At 52.5% G+C, this 21,258-nt stretch overlaps 1 protein-coding gene across 6 annotated transcripts in view; it reads right to left on the bottom strand.

Moving 5' to 3' along the window:
* RTKN (rhotekin) overlaps positions 1–21,258 on the bottom strand; it is a gene marked incomplete at its 3' end in the record, with an annotated part of 36,522 nt that overhangs the window by 12,594 nt on the left and 2,670 nt on the right. For 3 of the 6 annotated variants that reach the window (XM_083757130.1, XM_083757127.1, XM_083757131.1), the window contains exons 2-6: positions 7,300–7,499; positions 4,999–5,060; positions 3,076–3,129; positions 2,733–2,850; positions 27–251 (exon numbers count right to left, since the gene is read on the bottom strand). In XM_083757130.1, coding sequence (XP_083613256.1) covers positions 27–251; positions 2,733–2,850; positions 3,076–3,129; positions 4,999–5,060; positions 7,300–7,499 — 659 coding nt within the window. Of the gene's footprint in view, positions 1–26; positions 252–2,732; positions 2,851–3,075; positions 3,130–4,998; positions 5,061–7,299; positions 7,500–9,325; positions 9,436–13,406; positions 13,790–14,148; positions 14,319–21,258 lie in introns of those variants that run through there. The other 3 variants (XM_083757128.1, XM_083757132.1, XM_083757129.1) reach the window with 2 other exon arrangements.

The raw sequence follows: 21,258 nt of genomic DNA on the forward strand, positions 1-21,258 counted from the left end.
CCGGGCCTCGGGCCCAGGATACTCACGCCACGCTGGGGGCGGGCAGCTGGAGGGGGCTGCTTCCCCCGTTGCTGACGGGGCTCCCGGGCACCCCGTCCAGGGCGGCACGAACCCTCTTGCCGGACGAGCGCCCCAGGGAGCTGCTCAGGCGGCTGGCCAGCTTTTTGGGGGTGCTGCCCAGGCCAGAGTCTTCCTCCAGGCCGGCGCTGTACAGCTCCACCTTCAGCTCAAAGTCTGGACCGGCCTCCGTGCTGGGGGGAGACAAAGCGTGAAAGGGGGGGCGCTCCCAGGCAGCCCAGAAGGTCACCTGAGGAGGGACTTGGAATATAAAATACAATTTACAGCACGGGAGAGGACATGGAACTGGAAGGTGACAGCATGTTACAGGTGAAACTCAGAAAATTAGAATATCGTGGGAAAGTTCGTTTATTTCAGTAATTCAACTTAAAAGGTGAAACTAATATATGAAACTAATTCATCATGCGAAAGGCTGGGCTGGATGAATCCCTCGCCAGAATTAAGATTGCCGGAAGAAATATCAACAACCTCAGATATGCAGATGACACAACCTTGATGGCAGAAAGTGAGGAGGAATTAAATAACCTTTTAATGAGGGTGAAAGAGGAGAGCGCAAAATATGGTCTGAAGCTCAACATCAAAAAAACGAAGCTCATGGCCACTGGTCCCATCACCTCCTGGCAAACAGAAGGGGAAGAAATGGAGGCAGTGAGAGATTTTACTTTCTTGGGCTCCATGATCACTGCAGATGGTGACAGCAGCCACGAAATTAAAAGACGCCTGCTTCTTGGGAGAAAAGCAATGACAAACCTATATAGCATCTTAAAAAGCAGAGACATCACCTTGCCAACAAAGGTCCGTATAGCTAAAGCTCTGGTTTTCCCAGTAGTGATGTATGGAAGTGAGAGCTGGACCATCAAGAAGGCTGATCGCCAAAGAATGGATGCTTTTGAATTCTGGTGCTGGAGGAGACTCTTGAGAGTCCCATGGACTGCAAGAAGATCAAACCGATCCATTCTGAAGGAAATCAGCCCTGAGTGCTCACTGGAAGGACAGATCCTGAAGCTGAGGCTCCAAGACTTTGGCCACCTCATGAGAAGAGAAGACTCCCTGGAAAAGACCCTGATGCTGGGAAAGATGGAGGGCACAAGGAGAAGGGGACGACAGAGGATGAGATGGTGGGACAGTGTTCTTGAAGCTATGAACATGAGTTTGACCAAACTGCGGGAGGCAGGGGAAGACAGGAGGGCCTGGCATGCTCGGGTCCAGGGGGTCACGAAGAGGCGGACACGACTAAATGACTAAACAATAACAACAAATATATGAGATAGACTCATGACATGCAAAGCGAGATATGTCAAGCCGTAGAGAATCCATGGGGCGTTGCCAAGAGAAAGATGAGAGACATGAGACCGGGCAATGCAGAAGAGCTGAAGGCTGCTATTGAAGCTTCCTGGTCTTCCATAGCACCTCAGCAGTGCCACAGGCTGATAGCATCCATGTCACACCGCATTGAGGCAGTAACTGATGCAAAAAGGGCCCAAACCAAGTACTGAGTATATATGCATGCTTCTGCTTCTCAGAGGTCCAATATTGCTCTATTTGCAATCCTTGTTTTGCTGATTTTGTTTAATATTCTAATTTTCTGAGATTGTTAATTTGGGGTTTTCATCAGCTGTACGCCATGATCATCACAATTATAACAAAGAAAGCCTTGACATATCTCGCTTTGCATGTGATGAGTCTGAAATAAATGAACTTTTCCACAATATTCTACGTAATTTTCCGAGTTTCACCTGTACATTTGGAAAGAAAATTATATGACAACTTCTCGGCCGACCAGGTATTCTTTAGTCGTGGTTGGGACTGCAATCTACTTTCAGAATTGAAAACTGGCAGTGATCTACTCCCGGTTTTTGGGGGTTCAGATTTTTTGGGAAGGAAAGCCCCATTTTTAAGGAGTTCAGTTCAATGTTGTTGAGCCAGAGATTGACCGCAATCTACTAAAATCTCACGGGGATCTAGCAGTAGATCGCGATCAGCCTGTTGGATATCCCTGGGCTAGATCATGGGTAGGCAACCTAAGGCCCGGGGGCCAGATCCGGCCCAATCGCCTTCTCAATCCGGCCTGCGGACGGTCCAGGGATCAGCGTGTTTTTACATGAGTAGAATGTGTCCTTTTATTAAAAATGCATCTCTGGGTTATTTGTGGGGCATAGGAATTCATTCATATTTTTTTCCAAAATATAGTCCTGCTCCCCACAAGGTCTGCGGGACAGTGGACCGGCCCACGGCTGAAAAAGTTTGCTGGCTCCTGGTCTAGATGGCCCCTGGGGGGTCCCTTCCGATACAATAATCTTTATTGTCATTGTCCCATACAGAACAACGAAATTGAAAAATCATTCTACGCATCACTTAAGTACCTGTTTGAGCCAGCCAACCCTTTCTGCCCCCCAGGGTCCGTCCCCCCCGCAGATCTCCGAACCCCCAAAGGACAAAAAAAAACCCTCTCTCCCCCCCAATGCCAAAGAACCCAGAGCCCCCAAAATCCACTTTTACAAAGCCAACTCTTGTAACATTGAAATATTCTGGGGGAAAGGAGAAACACTGCTTTCTCCGCATGGATCCTTTCCCAAGACTTGCCGCCTCCCGCACGGCCATGGGGACCCCCAGGTTTCTGCCCCAAGGGGGCAGGCAGTGGGGCAGGGACTCACAAGAGGATGGTGCTCTCAAAGCAGATGTCGGTCAGGGTCCGATCCACCAGCACCATCTCCGTGTCGTAGATTTCCGGACCGATCTGGAGCAGGCAGAAGACGGCGCAGCGATGCAGCTCTGCCAATGAACGAGAGGGGCATTTAGGTGGCGCCCGTGCCTCTCGAACCCCCCAAGCCCCAGCCAGCCCCCCAAGGCCCAGGGAGGGAGAGGGGGGAGAAGAAGAGTTGGCTTGGAGAGGAGGCGCCCAGCCGGGTGCCCGGCTCAGATCGTGGGGCCAGAGGCGCCATGCGCAGGAAGCAAAGGCATGCGCGGTCAGAGGGGCCACCACCAAGAAGGACTCACCGCCCTTGTTCTTGAAATATTCCGTGTCCTTCCACATCAGTGGGATCCGGAGGTCTGGAAAGTGGAGGAGATACAACATCATGTCTTATCCAATAAAGTCTTCTGTGAAAAGCTTCCAATGATGTTGTCTAAATATCTGGTACTTTTAATTGTTATTTTATTTTTATTTTCTTGTTATTTTTAAACTTTGTGTACTTTCCCCCCCAATTTTTTTAATTGATTTTCAAAAAAAATTTTAAACATACAAACATAATTCTCAACCAAACTTAGTAACATTGTTAAGTGACTTCCTCGTATCCCCCTGGTTGAATTTCAGTGTATATCATTTAAACGATTTTTCAGATCCAATATTCTTATAAAATTAATCACTTAACATCTTTCTTTCTTTCCAGTTCAGCATTAAACATATTAATTCATCACATTACATATTTAAGTCATAAGCCTGTCTGGTATTTGCAAGCTTTTCCAATTAATTTAACTTAACATATTTAACTAAATAGTTAAACTTTTTGTACTTTTGGATGTGGAAAATTCTCCCCCCCCCCCTTTTCTTTTTTCTTTTCCTTTTTTTCCTTTTCTGTGCTTAACTTTGTTGTACTTACCTTTATTGTAAGTTTGTATTTTAAACCAATAAAGATGTATTTATAAAAATTTTAAAAAAGGAAAGAGGAGGAGATAAAGAGGGTTTGTTTGCATCCCCAAATGCGTCCAGGCAGGAAGAGGCCTGCAGGTAACATAGTGGGGGCCCAGACATCTAAGCCAGGGGGTCCCCAAGTGGAGGCCACGAAGGGCCAGGGAGGTGGCAGGGGGCCCTCACATGTGGTGGAATTGTAGGAAAATAAAGGAATTTTGGGACTCAAGAAATATAATGAGCTCAAAAAGATGTTTAAAATCTATTGGGGGGGGACCCGAAGCCTTTCTACTGGGTAAAACAGATATTCCCCAAAATATGAAGAATATGGCAGCAAGAATCTTAGTAGCCAAAAATTAGAAAGGAGACTCTATCCCGACCAAAATGGATTGGCAGACAAAATTATTAGAATTTACAGAATCAGCAAAGATGACGAGAAGAATTAGAGATAATATAGACCAAAGGTTTATTAGGAAGTGGGATATTTACAGAAAATATCTGAAAGAGCATTGTAAAAATGTGAATTCTCTGGCAGGCTTAACAGGACCCCGGTAGAAACAAAGACAATCTTATAAAAATAAGGATATGGGATAAGGATATGGGAATGATAACGAAAAGTGTGCTACATAACAGAAACTTGGAACCCTTGATGGTGTGACTGGAATTCATAATGGAAGAAGCGTGGTAAGAAATCTATTTACTTTTTGCAATTTGTATTATCCTCTGGTTTTTCGTATGTTGACAGTTTTTTCTTTTTTAAAACTAATAAAGCAATTTTTTAGAAAAGGAAAAGTGGTCTGACAGAATCAAGCGCTTCCATTTTGTGGAATCAATTAAATTCAACAGCTGAAATTGGATTTTGGAGGCATGTGCAATTAATTGTCACCGTTTTGAATTTTGTTGCCTGATCGCCACCCTTGGCGGGTCGTGCAAGCTGCTGTATTCTGAATAATGTTCTTATTTCACTGGGAACAAAATGTCTGGAAGTTGATCTAAAGCATGGCTATGCCTTTGGCCTCCTCCAGAACATGCCTCAAGCATTCTTTACAAATCAGTAACAATTCTTGAAAGCCAATTATAGGGGCAATATAGAATCACAGAAGGGGTCCCCAGGTCATCTAGTCCAACCCCCGGCAATGTGGGAATTTGGGCAGAGAGAAGGCCATTTTTGCACCCCAAAACAGCTCTCCTTTGGGACCAGGCTGCATTGCCTGCCTCTCCCACTGGGCTCTGGGCCTGGAAGGGGTCCGGCTGGGCTGCACCTGCGGCCAGGTGGGTCACAGCATCCTTACCTGAGATGCAGACTCTGCCTCGGCAGGGCAGGCGGTCGTCCACGGGACCAGCGTCTGAGGGGCTGAGGGGGTGAGAAAGGGCTGTCAGAGACACAGGGAGGACCCCCACACACCGCCTGCCCCCCAAAACCCCACTCCAGCATCACAGGAGAGTTCAGGCTACACTCTGGATTGACAGCCCCAAGGATGTGGGGAAGCAGAACGACTGCATCAGTGGCATGCGTCATTTAAAAAATTTATTTTAGAAGATTCATATGCTACTATTTATTTTTTAAAAAAGTTTCATGGCAGCATGCAGATTTTAATTAAATAATAATAATAATAATAATAATAATAATAATAATAATAATAATAATTATTATTTATTTATACCCTGCCCATCTTGCTGGGTTTCCCCAGCCACTCTGGGCGGCTCCAAACAAAATATTAAAAATACAATAAATCATTTTTGAGTATGTTTGATATTGTCAATTGCTTTTACTTCAATACTGTCTTTCAGTTTGCGTATCACCTTGTGGTCTTTTAGTCCAGTACTGTAATAATAATAATAATAATAATAATAATAATAATAATAATAATATACTCCCCTTCATCTGTGAATCATACCCACACCATTAAAACAGATTTAATAGCCCAAGGGGTAGATTAAGAGAGCAGCAGTGCCTCCTTCAGAAAAGAAGCAGAAGTTGGTGGTAGCAGCAGGAATGGAAAGTCAGCATGAAAAGAACAGGCATAATCTCAGAGAAGTGCAGGGCTGGAGGGGAACCAAAGGGTCGTCTAGCTCCACCCGCTGCAAGGCAGGAATCGCACCAGAGGCCTCCGGGGAAAGGCCAACTCAGCTGCTCCCAAGAGGAGGCTGAGCAAACTTCCCTCGCCAAAAGAGATTTCCCCACAGGCTCTTCTGCCGCAGGAACCCCCCCTCCCTCCCGGAAGAGGCCAGCCTAACCTCGAATCCGGCCCCTTTGGACAACCCAGGAGGCGTCAAAGGCAGCCCCCTCCCCAGTCCCACCCAAAGCTCCTGGGGCGCTTCTGTAGGCGCAGAGCTCCTCCCCATGCTGCCCCCCCCCAGCTCTCCATTGTTGCAGGAATTTATGTATGGGGGGGGGTTGCCCCTCCAGCAGATCTCATGCACCTGCAGCCCACTACCAAAACCAGCACCGTCGCTTTTGTGACTTTTGTGATTTGTCCCCACAAAACACTTCATCACAGTTTCTTCCTGTCTCTTCAAAGGGCCTCTGCTGCACGATACCAAATGTAAGAATTCACTGACCAATTCTCTGTACTGGCTCACTGGGAAATCTTCAGAAATTCCTATAGACCTGTGAGCTCAGCTCCTCAGCAGCCCCTCTGCCTGAGCGATAATCCCTGGCCTCCTGATACCTGAGCGCCAGACAGGTAGCCATGCCAGAAATAACAAACCCAGATGAAGACAAAAGGGTGGGGTGAACTTGGCTGGGAAACAGGGAAATGTAAACATCTCTTTTGCTACACTTGATGGGTGTTTGGTGGAGGGCAAGGGGAACCATGGGGCAGGGTCCAGGATGCTCAGATTCCTGCCACCAGACCTCCCCTTTCATGATGTAACTGTGATGTATGAGTGATGTAATTTGGGGGGTGTAACATAGGGATTAAAGGTAAAGGGACCCCTGAGCATTAGGTCCAGTTGTGACCGACTCTGGGGTTGCGGCGCTTATCTCGCTTTACTGGCCGAGGGAGCCGGCGTACAGCTTCCGGGTCATGTGGCCAGCAGGACTAAGCCGCTTCTGGCGAACCAGAGCAGCGCACGGAAACGCCGTTTACCTTCCCGCCGGAGCGGTACCTGTTTATCTACTTGCACTTTGACATGCTTTTGAACTGCTAGGTGGGCAGGAGCAGGGACTGAGCAACGGGAGCTCACCCCGTCGCGGGGATTCAAGTCCTAGGCTCAGTGGTTTAACCCACAGCGCCACCCATGTCCCTAACATGGGGATTAGCAGCTAATAAAAGTTGGGGTCTTCTTTTGTCTGGGGCTTCCATCTTGTTCCACCTGGTGGCAGGTGGGAGTCCTGTTGCGACAGTCTTCAATCAAGACCAAGCCTCCTGGCTGCTGTTTTACTCTGGTTGTTTTTTGTCCAAGGGAGCCCTCAGATTTCTCCGCTAACACCCTCCAGAGCCAGACCTCAGCCCCAGAGCGTTCCTGAGCATGTGCAGAGCGCTGGCCCAGCCCTGAGGCTCTTCCTCCTCCCGGCTCTTCCTCCTCTCGGCCCAGGGCCGCACTGGCCCTCCTGCAGACATGCGCCGCGCACCTGCCGCCTCACTCACCGCCTGGCCATCCGCTGCATGACTTGCGCCTCCTTCATGCGCTGAAGCTCCGCCATGTAGGCCAGGATGCGGCTGTTGCAGACCAGCAGGCTCTTGGTGACCTCCAGGGCCTGCTGGCGCTGGGTGCAAGCCGCCAGGAGCTTGCAGGCACCTTCGCGCATGCGGATCTCATGGTCGATCTTCTTCTGGATGTCGGTGCCCTGCAAGGGGGGGGAGAGAGAGATGAAAGGGAGGGAGCACGTGAATGAAGCTGGGGGGGGGCAGTCCAAGAACCCCAGTCCACTCATTTATTATTATTATTATTATTATTATTATTATTATTATTAATAAAAAATTTATTTATATTCCGCTCTCCCCAGCCAAGACAAGGCTCAGGGCGGCTAACACCAAATCTAAAACAATTGATTGAAATACAGCTTAAAAAACAAGATCAAAATACAACATAAAGACATTAAAATGCAGCTGCATGTCAGCTGAAACTCAAATCAAAAACTTTTGGGGGGATGAAAATGTCAAGGCTAACTCTCCAGACTGGTCCTACGTGCGCCAGAAAATGTATTATCGCAGGAGCTCAAAGCTGCCTGATCCCCCCCCCTCCAGTTATGGTGCCTGGTGGGGCAATGCCAATGTTGGGGGGCTCAGGGCAAAAGGGGGGGGCAGAAAGACCTTCTGGGAAAGGACACCAAATGGCTTGGGACACGATTGGGAAGTGGGGGGGGAGGGTGCCCCATAAACGAAGAAAGAAACACCCCCCGGACTCAGCTTCCGTGACAGCTCTGTGTCTTTGGGGGGGGGGGGGGTGAGAGGAGAGAAGCAGACCTGTTCTCAGTGGTCAGAGTACTCTGAGCATGTGCAGAGCGCTCCTCACCTCTCACAGGCTCGAAGCATTGGGCCCTTTCCGTGGGGCAAGGGAAAGCTGACTTGCCCCAGTCTACAGACTCTGGGGAGACAAAGCATTTTTGGGGGGGGGGAGGCATCTCCAAGCGGCGCCCCAAACGATGCCTGGGGGTGTTCAGAATCATCCGCCTTTCTGACGGTCAATTTCCCAAAGCGCCTTCATGCTGCTGTTAATTATGATTATGATTATATATTAAATATTATTATTATTATTGTATATTAAAATATATCACAATAAAAGGAAACATTTTCCTGTGTTTGGTGCGCCCACCCCAAAAAAATACCAGGCTCCACGGTCTCCCACCCTCCACCCCAGGAAGACCCCCGATCTTTGAGTGAGAACCCAACATCAGGACGAGAGCTCGCCCTCAGAACATGCAAAGCCCCACCTCTGTAAAAGGAGAGAAGTTCCTGAGCTTGTGCAGAGTGCCTCCCCTCAACACGCACAGAGTCACAGTAGACCTATCAAATTCCAGGGACCCCCAGGGTCAGGAACCCCAACTAAAGCACCTGTGGCAGGCAGCCATCCGAGCTCTGCTGAAAAACCGGGGTTCAACAGGGAAAGCTCTGGGGGCAGAGGCTCTTGCCCCCCCCCCTTGCACAATGGACATTATGTACCACGGACGGGGTGGAGAGATCTGAAAAGAGGGATACAATCTGGGGGGGGCAAATTCCTTCCTTCTCCCCTGCGTTGCCAGGGGGCTGGACCAGATGTCCTTAGGGGGGCCCCTTCCAACTCTCCAGTTCTCTGCAGCCTTTGGCCCAGGCCAGAGGAAATCCCATTAGCATCCATTTTTGCCTCGGAGGCTTTGGGTATGGGGGGGGGTCCTCTCGTGACTGACCCCCCCACAAGGCCCCTGACGGATGCAGAGACCCCCCCTTGTCTCTACAGCCACAGAGCCCCCCCCAAAACCAGCCTCAACCCCCCCCCCTCCCAGCCTGAAGGGCCGAGAAGGAGCAAAAAGAGGCAGCTGCTTTGGGGGGGGGGTGAGAAATGCCCTCCATCATGCCAGACGCAGAGATGGGCAGGGGGGTCCCCCCTCCTCCAGGCCTCTCAAAGGGGAAACCCCAGCCTCTTCCTGGGGGGCTCCCCTCCTCACCCCCCCAAGCTCCCCCCCCAGCCACTCACCTTGGCCAGCCTGCCGCTCTCCATGCCGGCACCCCCTAACTTAGCCGCCGGCCCCCCATGCGGCAAAGGCGGTCCTGGCAGTGGGGCGGGTGACAGCTGGAGGGGGAGGGACGGGGGGGGGGGCAGAGTCGGCGCAGCAGCTGAGGAAACTCTGACATCACCAGCTGCCTATTTATAGCCGGGTTGGGGGGGGACAGCTGGGCTGGGGAGACCGCGGCATCCTCTGCCCCCCCTCAAGAAAATGGGGAGGGGGAAAGCAGGGGTCTGGTGGGGAAGGGGAGGGTGGGGAGCTGCTTCTCAGCCCCCCCCAAAAAACCTACAGTGTTTGGGAGCCCCCTCCCCTCTATGGGGCAGCTGAGAAAAGGGAAGGGGTCCCGTTAGAGGGGTTGCATTTGGGGGGGGCAGATTGGGGGGCCATTTGCTCTTCATCCTTTGTGGGGCTGGAGGCACCCCAGAACTCAGGGATGGAGCAAGGGGGGGCGAGGATGGGGGGCAGGTTTTGGGAGGTGGGCAAAGGCTGGGGGGCAAAGGGTGGGGCTGGCATGAGGCTCAAAACTCTCCCCCCCCCCCACGGACCTCCAGCCAGGGCTAATCAGCTTGCGGCAGATTATGGCACAGATGCTGAGGATTTAGAAGGCTGGGAGGAAAATCTGGAGTGGGGGGGCGTCTGGCCAATGTGCCCCCCCCCCAGGCAGTGGAGTCTGGCCAGCCGGGATTCTCTGCACCTCATTTCAGTGCCGAACACAAAATCAGAGTGGGAAGGGGTCCCACGAGTCATCTAGACCAACCCCCCCACTGCAATGCAGGAATCACAGCTGATCTCGACAGAGTCCCTCTGAGCATGAGCAGAGTGCCGCTGCTTCAGCGCTCAACAACCGAAACCAGTCCAGACCGACCCACTCAGAGGGGTGGAGAGAAGGGGGCCTCACCCCCCCTTTTGTTGGAGCCACATGAAGCACCTTGGCCGAAACCATGACAATTATTATTTATTGCTATTTATGAGCATATTGTTCTAGGACCAATCAGACTGCTGCATTTCGGATCCTATTCAACTCAGAACATAACAATATCTATCCCACCTTTTTTCGCGTACAGAGTTCTCCGACTCCTCCTTTGACACCCCCCCCCAACAACCCTGCGAGGGAGGGGAGGCTGAGATGCGGTGACATTGCTGCGCGGGGATTCGAACCCTGGCCTCTCCCCCATCCTAGCCCAGTAGTCCTGTGCTCTAACCACTATGCCATGTTGCCTCACCTTGGCCCAGCCAGGGACAAGACCAGCCGTTCTTCCTCCTCAAAGGTCTGCGACTCTGGGCTACCCGGCTTGTTGGGGGGGGGGAGAGCAACAGCGGGATGGGGGGCCCATCTGGGTCAAGGGCTTTTGGCAGGCCAGGGATGCCCAGAATGAGCCAAGCCAGGGGGACGGATCCTGCCTATCAAGTTGTTCGTCAAGTAAGACATCAGAACAGCCTGTTGTTTCAGGCCAATGGGACCCACACAGCTCAGGGTGGCCAAACATCATAATAATAATAATAATAATAATAATAATAATAATAATAATAATAATAATTTATTAATACCCTGCCCATCTGGCTGAATTTTCCCAGCCGCTCTGGGCGGCTCCCAACAGAATATTACAAAGACAATAAAACATCAAACATTAAAAACTTCCCTAAACAGGGCTGCCTTCAGGTGTCTTCTAAAAGTCAGATAGTTGTTTATTTCCTTGACATCTGATGGGAGGGCGTTCCACAGGGAGGGCACCACCACCGAGAAGGCCCTCTGCCTGGTTCCCTGTAACCTCACAGATGCCCCAATGGGAAACCTGCAATCAGAATTCGAACACAGGACCCCTCTCCCCTCCTGGGGATTTCAGCCACTGGTCTCCTGCAGCGGGGAGTTCCACAGGTTAACACAAAGGGCTTCCTTCCTTCTCTCTGCCCTCCGCTGGGCAAAGAAGCCTGCCCTCACCTCCCAAAGGAGAGGGCCCAGTTGGAAAATGACTCGGGAAAGGGAACCCCAAAGGATCCGAGGGATCCGGGATCGACTGCCCTATGAGGAACAGCTGCAGCCGTGGGACTTGGAGAGAAGGCAAGGAAAAGGTGACACGTCATTTTGGACTTCCAGCTGTCCATGGAGGCGCAGGTCAATTCTGTGTCCAGGGCAGCTGTCTCCCAGCTCCACCTGGGACGCAGGATGAGACCCTCCCTGCCCGCAGACTGTCTTTCCAGAATGGTGCATGCTCTAGTTATCTCCCGCTTGGACTACTGCAACGCGCTCTACGTGGGGCTACCTTTGAAGGTGACCCGGGAACTACAACTAATCCAGAATGCGGCAGCCAGACTGGTGACTGGGAGCGGCCGCCGAGACCACATAACACCGGTCTTGAAAGACCTACATTGGCTCCCAGTATGTTTCCGAGCACAATTCAAAGTGTGGGTGCTGACCTTGAAAGCCCTAAATGGCCTTAGTACAGTAGACCTGAAGAAGCGTCTCCTCCCCCATTATTCTGCCCAGACACTGAGGTCCAGCTCCGAGGGCCTTCTGGCGGTTCCCTCCCTGCAAGAAGCCAAGTTACAGGGAACCAGGCAGAGGGCCTTCTCAGTGGTGACACCCACCCTGTGGAACTCCCTCCCACCAGATGTTAAAGAGATAAACAACCACCTGACATTCAGAAGACATCTGAAGGCAGCCCTCTTTAGGGAAGCTTTTAATATTTAATGCTGTATTCTTTTAAATATTTGGTTGGAAGCCACCCAGAGCGGCTGGGGAAACTCAGCCAGATGGGTGGGGTATACATAATAAATTATTATATTATTATAAAATTATGCCTTGCCTGGGAAAAGTGGGGGGAGAGAGGCCTCTCTCTCTCTCATAGAACTCTGGAACTCGTGGGCAATCCATGAAGCTGACAGAAGATCCAGGACAAATAAAAGACAGTCCTTCTTCATGCAGCGCAGAGTTAGACTGTGGAACTCCCTGCCACAGGGAGCATAGCTTCAAAAGAGGAGAAATTCATGGAGGGCTGTCAGTGGCTCCTCGCCAGGACGCCTCGGCCTCCGCAGTCAGAATCTGCAATGTTCCTGAATCCCAGCGGCTGGAAACATCGGGGGGGGGGGGCTCCTTGAGCCCCAATCCTGCTCTGGGTCTTCCCTCTGGCCCCTGGGGGAACAGGAGTCTGGCCTGATCCAGCCCAGGGGCTCTTCTGCTGGGCCCAGGCAGGAAGTCCCACTTCTCTGCCAAAGGAACTTTCTGCTGCACCAAACCAGATGAGCAAATGGAGACAAACCCCAAAGGCCACCAGGCCCCCCAAAAAAATCCCCGCCTGTGGAGCGAGGCCGGACTCCGGCACAAGCCCAACGCCAGCCTGGCCAGGCGGACCCCCAGCAGAAGCCCCAGAAAGCACGGAAACACCACAAGGCACACCTGTCTGGAAGCCAAGCCGAGGGAGACTGGGTGCCCCCCCCACTGGCGCTGGGCAGCTCCTGCCCCCCAAGACTGACGCAGCCACACAGCAAAGGGGCCCAGGAAGCAGCAGGTGGTCTCAGTGGGGCAACCTCCAAACTTGGCAGCGTCTCACTCACTGTAACCATTGGGAGAACAATGCCAGGGTAATGTCGTTGCATCGAGGTGGAGACACACAGCAAGCAAGTCGAGGGCACCCACTGCACTCCGAATCGGGTCCTGGCACAGCCTCCTGCGCCCCCCCTCCCTATTCAGCTCAGAGACAAAGAGAAGACGGGTGCCAATATTCGGGTTGCAGGGGACGTCAGGCAAACATCCAGGAGACCCCAAGACAATCTGTTTGCTTCTACCCAGCTGAGGAAGGCGGGCGCCAGCTTCCGAGGTCCACAGCACTCCTCACTGGGCATCGCTAAATGTGCAACGCAAGTTCGGGGAAACTCCAAACTTTGCACTCTGAGGATATATTTTCTCAGCTGCCTTTGAGGACCAAAAGGACATTGCACTCCCTACTCACACAGGTCTCCGCATTCACACGGCCCGCATCCCTTCGGAAGGAGCCCCCCTGCCTGAAGCCCCTCCCCGTCAGGTCGCAAGGTCCTGCCCAGCTGCCCCCTTACCTCCAGGCTGAGGGCAATCTGTCGGATGTAGAGCATGTTGAGGTCCTCCAGGATGCGGAGTTTGTCCTGCATCTTGGCACAGCAGCCTCTCCCCCACCGACGCCTCCTCTGCGGGGTGCAGGAAGTCTGGGGGCACCCCTACTGCCCCAGGGCGGCAGGGCCAGGGGCCCCTGGCAGGGCCCCCATCTGGGCACGGCTGGGGCCGCTTCGGACGCCAGGAAACACTGTGCTGTCTGCACCCGGAGAGCTGGTGCGGAGGTCTCCAGCCTGCCTGTGGGGTAGGGCGGGGTGGGGCAGCGAGGCCCCCAGCTCCTGGCCTCTTGCTGCTGCTGCTGCTGGCGCTGCCCAGGCCTCCGTCAGCAGATTCTGCGCCCCCGGCCGAGCTGCGGAGAGAACAGGGCCGTCCTTTCATGCCAGCCGGGCGGCTCCAGACTCCCACCCGCAGAACAAGCAGCCTCTGTGCCTGAAAGGGCAACAGCGCTGGCTGTGCCCCCCGTTTCACAAAGGAGGGGAGCCTGCCAGCCAGCCAGCTGGCACCCCCACAAGGAGGCGAGCCTGCAGGCAAGGAGCCCCTTGGCCTTGGGGGTCCTGTGCCCCATCTCTGCAGCAGCAGCACCACCTGCCTGGGTGTCACGCCTGGGTGCCACCCGTGCCCTGGCCTGCCTGCTGCTGCCCCCTTCTTTCCCAAGCCTCAGGAGCATGCCCACGTCGCCCCTCTGCTGCCCCTGGGCCCCGCTCTCACCTCCTGCCCCTCCGCGGGGCTCCTTCTCCCTCTCAGGCCCCCCATGCGCCTCAGGGAGCCCTTTGCTCCAGCTGCAAGCCTCTTCCCCCCATAGACAGGAAACCGCCTGGCCCCACGCCCGCCCCTCCAGCCCAGCATTCCTGGTTGGGCTCCTCTTACAAGAGCCGCCCCTGCAAGCTCCTCCGCCGGCTCCCTTGCGCCAGGGGCCGCCTCTTCCAGGCCCCGGCCCTCCCACCCGAGCCCGGCTGCCAGCCCCTCACTCAGGGGAAAGCGGGGCCAGCACATTTCAAACTCACACAAAAGACAGGCACACTCCTGCGCCCACGTGGCAGGGAGCTGGCCAGCGTCCCCTGCGCTCCAGGCAGCACAGGGCCACATGCCCAGCCAGACACACCCGGAGAAGCTTGGCACCAAGGCAGGCATCGCAGCCAGCCTCGCCAGCCAGCCCAGAAAGTGCTCTAGAGGCTGCTCGGCCTGGACCCTCGACCAAAGCAGTCCAAGAGGGGCACAGATGCCCCCGCCCCAAGCAAAATGCCACAGCAAAGTCTCCTCCTCGCAGGATGGGCTCAGAGACCGCGGGGTCTGCTTGGTGCCAAGCAGGAGAACGCCCCACTCTCTCCAAAGTCTCCAGGGCTCTCGTGCCAACCGGTTACGCACACAGCACCAGGGTTGCCCGCCTACTTTGGGAAGCTTCCAGGGGTCAGAGCTGGAAGGGACACCTGAGGGTCATCCAGACCAACCCCCTGCCATGCAGGAAGCTCTTGCCCAATGTGGGGCTTGAACCCACATTCCTGAGAGAAAGAGCCCCACGCTTCACCAACTGAGCCATCTGGGCATCCCCATGGCACAGCCAAGCCTGCCACCTGGCCGATGCAGCTCCACCTCTCTGTTGGCCCAGAACTGGGGGGCACGGTGTAAAAAGGAGAGGGGGGCTCACCCCTGCCTTGGCCACTCTCTCCAACTCGGAAGCCCAGCAATGCCAAGAGGGGCAACTCACAGAATCCCAGAAGTGGAGAGTTAGGGACCCCAGGAGGCATCTAGTCCACCCCTGCAATTCTATGAGTCTCTGAAATATCTAAATGGCGCCAAAGGGAAGCTGGAGCAAGCTTGCTTTCTGGTGCTTCTCCAGAGCGCAGGACCCAGTGGATTCAAACTGCAAGGAAGCAGATTCCAACTCAACATCAGGAAGAATTTCCTTGGGGTAAGAGCTGTTTGGCAGAGGAACGGATTCCCTTGGAAGATGTGATGGCCTGGGACTCGAACTCGGAACCGGAGGAGTCTCAGTCCGCACCGGATCCTTTGCCTCAGGCATCATCTGAACCAAGTCTGGGGCCTGATCCTGAAGAGCCCCACTCTGCACAGGTTCCCCTGCAACAAGCACCAGCTGGGCCGAGTCAGGGGCCTGAGCCCGCCCTGGCTCCAGATGCGGGGATGACCTCGCTGCCTCTTTAAAGCTGCTCCACTACCGGTTGGGTCAGGGGAGGCTGAGGCAGCCTCTGGGTCTAGTCAGCCACCGACGTCTCCCGAGCTGCAGAGACTGAGGTCTGAGAGAAGGAGAGACCTGAGTACTCGCAGGAGGAGTGCTCACCTTCGGGCAAAACAGGGAGGTGAGTCGCTGGGGGATCAGGACCGGCCGCTACCACTGTCAGAGATAAAAGGCTGTCGGACCCCGAGCCAGGTTGTGGGAGCAACATTGCTTTATGCCAGATCCTGTGCCTCTCCTTGCCTGGTTTCCTGCCTGGTGTCCTGCCTTGGCCCCGTTGGGACTGGGACTGGCTCCTAGCAGAACCTTTGGGTTCTGGACTGGACCTGGACTGTTTCTTGGGTCCCCCCCGGGGCCAGCGCAGAAGGTGGGTGGATTTTCCTTCACTGGAGGTTTTGAAGGAGAGGTTGGGTGGCCCCTTGTCCGGGGTTCTTCAGTTGGAATTCCAGCACTGGAGGGGGTTGGACTGGATGTTCTCTGGGGTCCCCTTTCAACTCTACAATTCTATGAGAAGGTGAGGCACAAGAAGGGACAAGCCAAAGTTGAACCATCACCCCGAGGTGCAAGGTTTGCTTTTGGTCGCGAGGTCATAGCTTGAAAGAGTTGTGCTTGTTTTGCTTTCAAACTGGGGAGTATTTAAAATGGGACTTCCTCCCCTGCAGCCCGAAATGGTACAGTCCGCTCTCCTGCTGCCTCATTCTGCCGGGGCCAATGCAAAAAAGGCCGTGTGTGGCGCTGCTTCAGGGTGCAACTACCTAGAACATGCCCAGGCTCCTGAAAAACGATACCGGACGATGCCAATTGCTCCAATGTGTCTGCCTGCGAGGGCCTTGTATTAGAGGGCACAGAGGGCACCATCCTTCCCACCCCCAGAGTATCTGTCAATCAAAGAGAACTGGGCAAAACCCAGGAGTCCTGCCTGCCCCCACCCTGCAGCACCACCAAGACGCAGCCCTGGAACCTTTCAAATAAGAGAGCGCACAGAGCCTCTGGGCATGGGCAGAGTGCAACCTGAGGCTGCGCTCTGTGACTAAGACTAAGAGGAAGAGCATTTCTATGGGCACCAAGGCAGCTGCCCTTCCATGGGCACTCACCCCCCCCCACCAGGAGGGTGGCAGCACCCACCTTCGCAAGATGCAGCACAATCTCTTTTCCAGCAGGGCTCTTGGGCTGCCTTGGGACTCCCAGCACCCTGAGGTGCTCCCCCCCCCCCCCGCATATTCTTTGTCCGTCTGCCAACTTTGGGGCTCTGTCAAGCCTGCTAAAACTTCCCTCTTGTGCGTGGGTGGCAACGGTGCCCTTTGGCTGCAGAAGCATTGCCACTCGCTCCTGAACGTCAGAAATAGAGGGAATTAAGGTGAGCTGCGCGGCGGATTTCCTTTTGTTGTCTGCCCTGTGTGGCTTCAGGTGAACCCAAAGCCTCGTAAATCAATGACGAGAAGGGCCAGGCGTATTCCTGGCTGCCAGCCTCCAGAGTTCGCCAAGCCGGTCGCAATTCTCAAGGGAACAACAACGACACAAGACAGAACGCTGGCACACAATTGCTGGCGGGAGCGAGGCCTTGTCAGCACGGACAATTGACAATTTGCTACCGGGCCTGAGTTCAAGGAGTTACCATGAGTCGATAAAGCCCTTAGCAACTTGGGACCTGCAAGATCGCCTGACCCCAAGGTGCCCACTCAGCCACTTTGATTGGCCCAGGGACAGGTGCCACATAATACACCCAACTGGGTATCTGTAAGGACTCGACCATTTAAGGTGGCAGTGCCTACCCTTTGGAACTCCCTGCCAATTGATACCCAGCAGACGCCTTCACTGCATTCTTTTTTGCACCTGCTAAAAACATCCCTTTTTAGACAAGCCTCTGCAGATGCTGAGAAACTTGACACTAGTTTTAACTTGTTTGAAAATATTTTAAGTTTGTATGTTTTGAATTATCCCTGTAATTCAAATTTTGTTGATATTGTTTTACCTTTTTGTAAACCACTTTGAGGTTTGTTTGTTTTTAAACAGTGCAAAAATTAAATAAATAAGTCTTAAACAGACATGCGGGGAAACGCCAGCCCTGCCGTGCTGTCATCCCGGGGAGTTGTTAGCTGAACCGGGCATAATCTAACGAGGAAATGAAGGAAAGCAATCCAATTGCTGGAAAGAGGAGTGCAGCCAGGTTCCTTGTTCCAGGCTAAATGCAAATGCTCCCTCAGGACTTGTGTGGGGACTTCCCAGAACACCTTAAACGTCTGCTGTTGCCTCTGGGAAAGAAGGCTGCAGTGTCTGAGCAGAAAGGATCAGTGAGAGCTGCAACAAAATGTTGCAGCGCCAAGTGCTACTCCACCCCAAACACACCCCTGGCTCTCTCCAGTGAGCATGCTCAGTCCTCATAGAATCACAGAATGGTAAAATTGACATGGACCCCCTAAGACTGTCTGGCCCCCTGCAATGCAGGAATCACAGCAAGCTGATCACCGTTTTGGGTGAGACAGGGCCTGTGAGCTTCTCCCCTCAGATTTCCGCCACTTCCCCACAGTGGCAGGGCCCCATCCAGCCTGCCGACACCTCTGCTGCCCTTTGGCGCACAGTATGTGACCCTCTTTTGGCTGCACAAACAACAACACACACAGGCTGGGAACTGGAAATAGAAGGAACGGTTATTTCAGGCGGGTTAAAAATAAAAGGAAGGACCATGTCTGAACGCAGCGCGCCTTAATTCTGGACGGTACATGTTACAGACTCTGCTAACCCAGAAATAGTGCTTCAGGTTAAGAACTTTGCTTCAGGATGAGAACAGAAATTGTGCTCTGGCGGCGCAGCGGCAGCAGGAGGCCCCATTAGCTAAAGTGGTGCTTCAGGTTAAGAACAGTTTCAGGTTAAGAACGGACCTCCGGAACAAATTAAGTACTTAACCCGAGGTACCACTGTACAACAATGAGTATCCAAACAAACCCCTGTGTTGCAAAAGAGAACGTCAGCGTTTTCAGTTCTGTCCAGAATTAACGTCCACAATGTTTAGGCAACACAATGACTATATACCTACGTAATAGACAATCTTTACAGAATTCCTTCAAACAATAACAAGTTCAAAATGAAATCTTGGACTCAAAGTCTCTGGAAGATTCTGGACATTGACTACAGCATTTGACGTTTTCATTCACATATATTCATGTAAAATAAGATGAGTTTATGAAACAATTCCATATTCTCCCACCACGCTGATGAAGAATTCTACAAATCAGTTGTCAATATCCGGAATCTCTGTTCAGGGCTGCACATTATATTTGCTGAATACACAAAGCTCCAAAGCTTATCTTTCATCGTACAAAGTTTGGCACCTCGCTTCATTTAAAGACTTTCAGAGACTTTGAGTCTAAGATTTCATTTTGAACTTATTGTCTGAAAGAATTCTATAAGGATTGTCTATTACGTATGTATACAGTCATCATGTTGCCTAAACATTGTCGCCGTTGATTTTGGACGGGCCTGAAAACGCTGCCCGGCGGCTGCGTGCAAAAAATAATTGCGACGGAAAACAGAGGATGCAAAGTCTTCAAGCCTCACTTTGGGAATTGGATAACAGTTCAGGCTTCCATCCCACCAAGCACAGGAACCCAAAGGTGGTGGACCTGCCCCAAGGTGAAAGACTTCTGGGAGAACATTTATAAAGAATTGAAAAAAATGTTGAAATATACATTTATTAAGAAACCAGAGGCCTTTCTTCTTGGAATAACAGGTTTGGAATTGCCCCAGGAAAAATGTCAAATTGTTTTTGTATGCCACAACTGCAGCGAGAATTTTGTTAGCTAAGAATTGGAAATCACATGAAGTTCCAGCAGTGGAAGAATGGCAGATGAAGATGATGGATTTTTCGGAGCTAGCCAACCTGACCGGAAGAGTCCGCGACCAGAAGGAGGAGGAGTATCAGGAGGAATGGAGGAAATTTAAAGACTTAGTTAAATATGTTAAGTTAAATTAATTGGAAAAGCTTGCAAATACCAGATAGGCCTAGGATTTAAATATGTAATGTGATGAATTGATATGTTTAATGCTGAATTGGAAAAAAAGATGTTAACTGATGAAGTTAATTTTATAAGAATATTGGTTTTGGAAAACCATTAAAATGATATACAATGAAATTCAACCAGGGGGATACGAGGAAGTCACTTAACAATGTTATTAAATCTGGTTTAAATACGGTTGAGATTTATGTTTGTTTGTTTGTTCAAAAAATGTTCTAGAAAATTAATTTAATTTTTTTTTTTTAAGCATTGGCACCCAAAGACCCTGGGTGGGCCTGGGAAGCATCCTAAGAACATAAGGAGAGGCTGCTGGATCCGGCCAAAGGGAGCCCATCTAATTCAGCCACCTGCTCTCAGTGACCAACCAGCAGGGGCACTGACTTGGGCACCAATGGCGCTGGCAACGTAACATGACGTCGCGATGTCACATTATGTCGGCTGCGGCACAGCTGCCCTTCCAAGTCCTCGCGAGACCCCCGTCGCAACTCCCAGTTTAGACCAGAAGTCGTGTTGGGAGGCCTGGTGCGGCCTCAAACGTCGCCAGGGAGGTCAAGTCGGGGCTCTGACACGAGTCAACCCAGGAAGTTATATCGGAGGCCTGCAGTGTGGGTGCTGAGCACCCATCGCAAAAAAATGGTGGGTGCCCTGGCACCCAGAGCCCCCTAGAGTTGGCACCTATGGCAACCAAGTTCCCCAAAGGGAAACCCGCAAGCAGTATCCAAACACAAGTGGGAGAGAGTTCCGTAGTTTAACTTTGCACCTTATTGTACAGAGTCATAATAAGCCCACCCAGCTCTGTACTGTGGGCACGGACTGGCAGTGGCTCTTTGGGGTCTCAGACGGAGGCGGGTTCCTGTGTTGCACGGGGTTGGGATAGATGACCGTTGGGGTCCCTTCTCCTACTCCACAATTCTATAGTAAGCCCTGGCAGAAGAAAGGAGGGCAGCCGCCAGCAGGGGTTGGTGGCCACCGCAGACAGCCCCAGATCCAGAGGTCAGGACCCGGGCGGGGAGCCCCACGTGGGGCAAGGCTCAAGGCTGGGCTCAGATCCAGGAAGTCTGGTCCTGGGGCGAGGAGGGCAGGTGCTGCTGAATCTCTTTCCTCATGCGCAGAGGGAAGTCCCTGGCAGGGGAGATAATAGAGCCTTTGTTCCCCTTCGCTGGGGGGTGGAGAAGCTGGCCGTAACTCTTTCCCCGGCCACAGGGCAGGCCCCAAACCCCAGCCCCACACTTGCCACACCCTGGCAGAAGCAGGCAGCGGAGGGGCTGGAGGAGGGGGCAGCCTCCTCGGCCAAATGCTCTCAAGGGACAAGTTTCTAGTCTCTGTGAGTGGCAGGGGGCACTTCCCCACACCTGACACCCTGGGCAAGGCAGGGCAGGCGGGCAACAGTGGGACCTGGAGACCCCCCAAAAGTAACCCAGTCGTCGGGGTCAGGCTTGGCTGGGGAGGGTCTTTGGTGGTCCAGGGAGGGACAAAAATCCTCCAGAAGTTGTTAATAATAAATAATAATAATAATAATAATAATTAAATAATAATACCCTGCCCATCTGGTCGAGGCCTCCCCAGCCACTCTGAGCGGCTCCCAACAGATTGAAAACAGAATAAAACATCAAA

Source organism: Podarcis gaigeae (assembly GCF_964106915.1).
Source record: "Podarcis gaigeae genome assembly, chromosome: 9".
Lineage (NCBI taxonomy): Eukaryota > Metazoa > Chordata > Lepidosauria > Squamata > Lacertidae > Podarcis > Podarcis gaigeae.